The 5,483-nt window shown below is 35.4% G+C and overlaps 1 protein-coding gene across 1 annotated transcript; it reads left to right on the top strand.

The window, feature by feature from the left end:
* Positions 1-210: 210 nt before the first annotated feature.
* Positions 211-3,239, top strand: LOC112459284 (protein draper-like). The gene is made up of 8 exons (XM_025023326.1): positions 211-401; positions 582-746; positions 957-1,163; positions 1,914-2,069; positions 2,178-2,354; positions 2,466-2,576; positions 2,682-2,921; positions 3,002-3,239. Exons 1-8 carry the CDS (start codon positions 230-232, stop codon positions 3,154-3,156), a joined length of 1,383 nt encoding a protein of 460 aa, XP_024879094.1. The 5' UTR covers positions 211-229; the 3' UTR covers positions 3,157-3,239.
* Positions 3,240-5,483: the final 2,244 nt, after the last annotated feature.

Raw genomic sequence — 5,483 nt, 5'->3', positions numbered from 1 at the left:
TATTTTTATTTATTGTCTCCTGGAGTATCTTATCAATATTATTTCACAATTATTCTGCGTAACATTTTGCACAGTATTAGACAGCTTTGTTTGATATTTTTCGTACACGTCAGCTTTCATTGCTCATATGTAGAACTTACTATACTTTACTTTGTTAGTAGAATTATCTAGTAATACTAGTTACTTAGTAAAATTATTTATTAAAATCTCGCTAAGAAACGTATTTCCGATGAAGATATTCGACATCGCTAAGTACGACACAAATTTCACGTATCTCTTCGACATTTTACCAGGATGGGTCGGTATCTTGTGCGACCGTCCGTGCGATGACAAGTTCTATGGCAAGGATTGCAAAAGCAAATGCAACTGCTATAATAATGCAGCCTGCCACCCGCAAAATGGTAAGGCAATCGAGTAGTGACATTCCGGTTCGATCCTTCGCGATAAAGATAGTAAAATTTTACATCGATATCGTTAAAAAGGAACATACAAAGAAATACGTGACGAATTCATACTTTTAAATTTTTTCTTACTACTTGCACAGAATACATATATGTTATCTTAAATCTAAACAAACGCAGGCACGTGCACGTGTGCGGCTGGCTTCACCGGTACACTATGTCAGGATCGTTGTAGAAAGGGCTTCTATGGAAACGGATGTAATCAGAGATGCGACTGTGTCGAGAAGAACACCGTGGACTGTGATTCCGCTACCGGGTATTGCAACTGCAAGCCGGAATGGCGAGGTTTGTTGAATTAATTTTTTCGCGCCAATTTAGTCGTCGATCAAAAAATTTTTTTCGTCGAGAAAATCAACATGTTACGTCATTGTTGAATCAATAGAAAAATTATTGTTAAAGCGATCGTGAACAATAACGTACTCAAAGAGAATAGAGAGTTAAATTGATATTAGAGAGCTGTTTCTCGAGATGGATTTTGCTCTAACGTTGAAACAGGAATACGATGCGAAACAAAGTGTCCGGAAGGTCTTTACGGCAAGGATTGTCATTTACATTGCGAATGCATGCACAACAGTTCGTGTGATTCCACGACCGGAAGTTGCGTCTGCGCCAAGGGCTGGGAGGGCCCTGATTGCTCGCAACCCTGCAAGGAAGGATGGTACGGGCTGGGATGCAGAGAAAAGTGCCCGGAGAAAATGAACGGTAAAGCGAAAATCCAATATCCAAGATTTAAAACGCGTGACATCGTTTGAGTGCGTAACACATTTAATTCGCATATTTTTTGAACCAATTAATATTTTGTAGGCAACATAAGATAAATGTATTATCACACCTTGTAGCAGATTGCGTTATGTTTAATATCTTAATCCTGAATGCAATGTTATTCTTACAACATATCTCAATAAGTTCCTATTTTTCCTATGCATAATCGGTCAGTCTCTCTCAAGAAACATACCTGTACGTAAGTTTGCCCATCTGTCGCGACATACATTTTGATATATAATATTACAATCGGAAAGAAATAAAAGAGAAGAAATTGGGTTAAATTGTAAGATCAATTCTTCTGCTTGTGATGGCATTGTACATCCGGAGATATAGATAACATGCTTGGATGTGGGTTATTTTTCTATTATGTACAGCTGTTCGAAGCTAAGAATAAATAGTTTGATCTCTACTTGCGCAAACGCTGACGCAAATAATATGCATATAATAATTTATTTTGCTCTTTATCACCAGTCACTTTTATTGTCAAGCATTGAATAATTTTATTGATTATTAGATTATCCAACTTATAATACATTCGGTTAAAGCAAAAGTGGTGAAAGAATTAATAATAGTTATAACGAACGTGTTACTAAAAATTAACAGGCGATATATGTATAAAGTTTTATTTATAGTAAACTTTTCTATGTTATCGCGATAAATTCTTAAGTATCATCATTTTTTCCTTAGAAAATATGACTTGCAATCACGTTACCGGCGAGTACGTTTGCCGTACGGGATACCTGGGTCTCACCTGCGAACATCCGTGTCCGCTCAATCGTTATGGGCTAAATTGTTCGAATCATTGTCACTGTAAGAACGGCGGGGAATGTCATCACGTAACAGGCAAGTCGAGAGCTCGCAAGAGAATCTTCCTGAGATATACATTTGTCTAAATGCGTCTACTCTAATTTTTTTTATTATATATACCGAGGTGTATTATTTTCTAATCAGGTGTATGCCAATGTCGACCTGGTTGGCAAGGCGAGTACTGTCAAACACCCTGCGCGGAGGGCACTTACGGCGTTAATTGTACACAGCATTGCAAGTGTCAGAACGACGGTAAATGCAGGCTTAAGGATGGCCATTGTCAATGTCCGCCGGGATGGACCGGGACCATGTGTACCGAAAGTAGGTTTAGCTACCGAAAGCTGTAGACTGTTACTACCAGAAAGGAATGGTGTACCAAACTATGTTACATATTGATAAATTATATTTAAATGCAACGTTTGCCGATTCCAGTTTGTCCCGAGGGGTACTACGGTCACCATTGTTTGGAGATTTGCGAATGTAAAAACGAATTCTTCAGGTGCCATTCAGTCGAGGGTTGTATTTGCAGGCAAGGGTATACAGGTACTTAAAGTACATTTTAAAAAAATAATAATAATTCTGCATGAAGAATTGAGGTTTTTTCGGAATCGTACAGTGACTTAATGAGACTGAGAAATTATTCTGTAGGTGAGAATTGCGACGAACAACTGTTCTCCCGTAATATCCAAGAGAAAGATGACGGAAGATATAAGTATATTGGAGGCGTACTTGCGATTATTGTTATAATTGGCGCTTTGTTAGCTGCATGGAGGTATCGTCGTCGTAGAATGGCTGTCAAGAACGAGATGGCTCAAGTGCGATACACGGCTAAGTCTGAGAAGGATAAATTCGACATAAGTAGCTGTACCGACGAAGACGATTCAAAAGGTACGACATTTTTATTAACGACAAAATAAAGACAATTTTGCACGACAATTACATCAACTTATATAGATGTTACTACTCAGGAACGTTCGGTCAGCGATACTACCTGCAGAAGAAGGACGACCATGTAAGAAATCCAAACTCGAATGTGTATCACAACATGATAAGCGGCATGAACGACAAAAGAGTCGAGCACATCTATGACAAGGTTAAGCAGCCGTCGCTAATGGCTGGATGATAAGACAATATTCCGAGTCAGACGCCAATTTTTTTTGGATAAAGTATTCTAGCTGTTATTTTAATAGGCATAATATAATAAAAGAAATTAAATATTATGGTAAACATAATTTTTCGTGCTCATTAACAAGTTCTTTTACATTAAATATTTTATTATTCTATTAAGTACGATAGAAGAATTAAATTACATATTTATGTGAGAAAGGATTAAATTTAATATGTATAAATTCACGCTCACTTGGCACGATGTCTTATATCACTACTTTTATAACAAAAATAGATTAAAACAAATAGTGTTAAATCATGTTAAATAAACGGAAGGACGTAATTTTTAGTAACAAAATCGAGATATTCCAATAGCGCAGAGTATAAACTAAACAGTCTTTTTTGAATCATCTCTATATCTTCGGTGATTGCCCAGGTATATGCGATAAACGATAGGGAAGACTTTTTTTTCGCGCCAAGCCAGCGACACATGGCTTTGACCTACTTGAGCAACGGGCGGTGCGGACGAGACACTTTTTTCACGAGCTTTATACATACGTGTGTGAAATTGGTCCATTACTTTTTGAATTCTGTATTTTTAATAATTGTGCTACGTTTGTGCCGTATTGTGCCGCAAACCGCAACTCTGTAACTCAAAGCGTACTCGAGAAAATAAAAAAAAAAAAATTTTTATAGCCCAGCACTTTTCGAATGTTGAGTTTTTTTTATTGTGCCGTATTGTGCTGCATTTGTGCTGACTTGTGCCGCAAACGCGAGATTGATAACTTCGATAACAATTAAGAAAAGAAAAAAATTATACTATCCTCGCACTTTTCCCGAAATAAACCCAATTTTTTTTGTTGATAGGTAGTAATTTGTGCCACGTTGTGCCGTTGGAATAAATTCGATATCTCTTTTTATTTGGCAGATAAAAAATATTAAATGTCAAAAACTGAAATTTTGCAACTTGTGCTGAATTGTGCTAGTCGAGCACAACAAGAAAACGGCTAGAAAAGAATCGAAAGTTGCAGGAGTTAAAAATAATGAGCCAAAGGGGATAAGGGTGAGAAAAAAATTTCACATTTTTAAGTTTTTTAAAATTGTGCTGGATTGTGCCAGACGAGTACAATAACTTATCATAATGACAACATGTCCGCAAATCGTTAGTTTTCGCAGCACAACCATCTAAAGAAAGAAGTTTTTAGGAATTACAATTTTTAAACCATTTTTTTAAACCGTGATAGAGATCTAGCACGATTCAGACGTGGCATGGGGTTTAGAATTCTTTTACTCCTGAAACCCGAGTTCCTTAGTTGTATTGTAAAATCCATAAAATGTGACCAGATGACATTTTGTCAATCGTTAAGCCCCCCTTTCTTGCACAATAGGCGATAGCGATAGCGATAGCGACAGCGACAAAGTTGCCGACAAAGCTACGTCTTGACGAATACAGGACCAATTTGCCAATTATAGCCGGATGAAAATGAAAGCTTAATTGTTTAATATAAATTTCTTTAGCTTTTTTCACTGATTATAATTTTACTGGTTTTTGAGGGCATTTATAATAAAATTAAAGATTATTTATAATGTACTATAATGGGAGACTCAAGGCTGCAATGTATATTATTTAACAACAAAAATAATTATTAAAAATATTAGGAATTGAATAAATTTGTGTTTAATATGTAAAGAATATCGTATACTAAAAGTACATTCAAAGATGTGAAAAATGTGACTACTATTTTCTTGCAATATTGAGGAGGTCGTAAGAAGAATCAGAAGTGTATTAAAAATTACATGAAATTTAAAACATAATGCTCTCTTATAAATAATGTCAGCATGTAAATTTTTTTAGATTTTATCACCGACTAGAATTTTGAGAATATTTATAGCAAAATGTTCAAGATCTTTTAAAGTCTCAAAAGTTTTATCGCAAAAAATTATATAAATAAATATGTATATAAATAAACATAATAATTGTAATTTGTAAATGTAACGTATAAAAATCCATTCTTAGCCAATAACTTTTTATTAGCAACACCTTTTTATTGAAGAAAAATTTTTTTAAAAACTCCCTGAAGAATTTTATGGGGATATTAGTTCAACGTTCATGTTTCGTGTCGATATGTGAAGTATCACTAGCGATTGCATCAAAACAATGGCCGCTCTTAGACGTCTCCGTGTCGTCTTACATTTGACTATATAGATAAGCGCCGCGAAGAAAGACTATATACCTTTTCAACTCGCATTGTCGGCGAATATTTACGGTCATAACGTCACGATGAATCTTAGATGGTGAATAAATCTTGGTTATTAATAATACATATATAGTTTGTAGTATTC

Source organism: Temnothorax curvispinosus, unplaced genomic scaffold, assembly GCF_003070985.1.
Source record: "Temnothorax curvispinosus isolate PA1 unplaced genomic scaffold, ASM307098v1 QBEX01009688.1, whole genome shotgun sequence".
Lineage (NCBI taxonomy): Eukaryota > Metazoa > Arthropoda > Insecta > Hymenoptera > Formicidae > Temnothorax > Temnothorax curvispinosus.
The sequence above is the reverse complement of the archived record's forward strand: the minus strand, read 5'-3'. Positions and strand labels throughout refer to the sequence as shown.

Bases quoted from the DNA above. Each gene is read 5' to 3' on its own strand.
- LOC112459284 (XM_025023326.1), top strand. From the start codon at position 230: ATGAAGATATTCGACATCGCTAAGTACGACACAAATTTCACGTATCTC. The intron at 747-956 runs GTTTGTTGAATT...ACGTTGAAACAG, and splicing joins CTGCAAGCCGGAATGGCGAG to GAATACGATGCGAAACAAAG. The intron at 2,577-2,681 runs GTACTTAAAGTA...ATTATTCTGTAG, and splicing joins TTGCAGGCAAGGGTATACAG to GTGAGAATTGCGACGAACAA.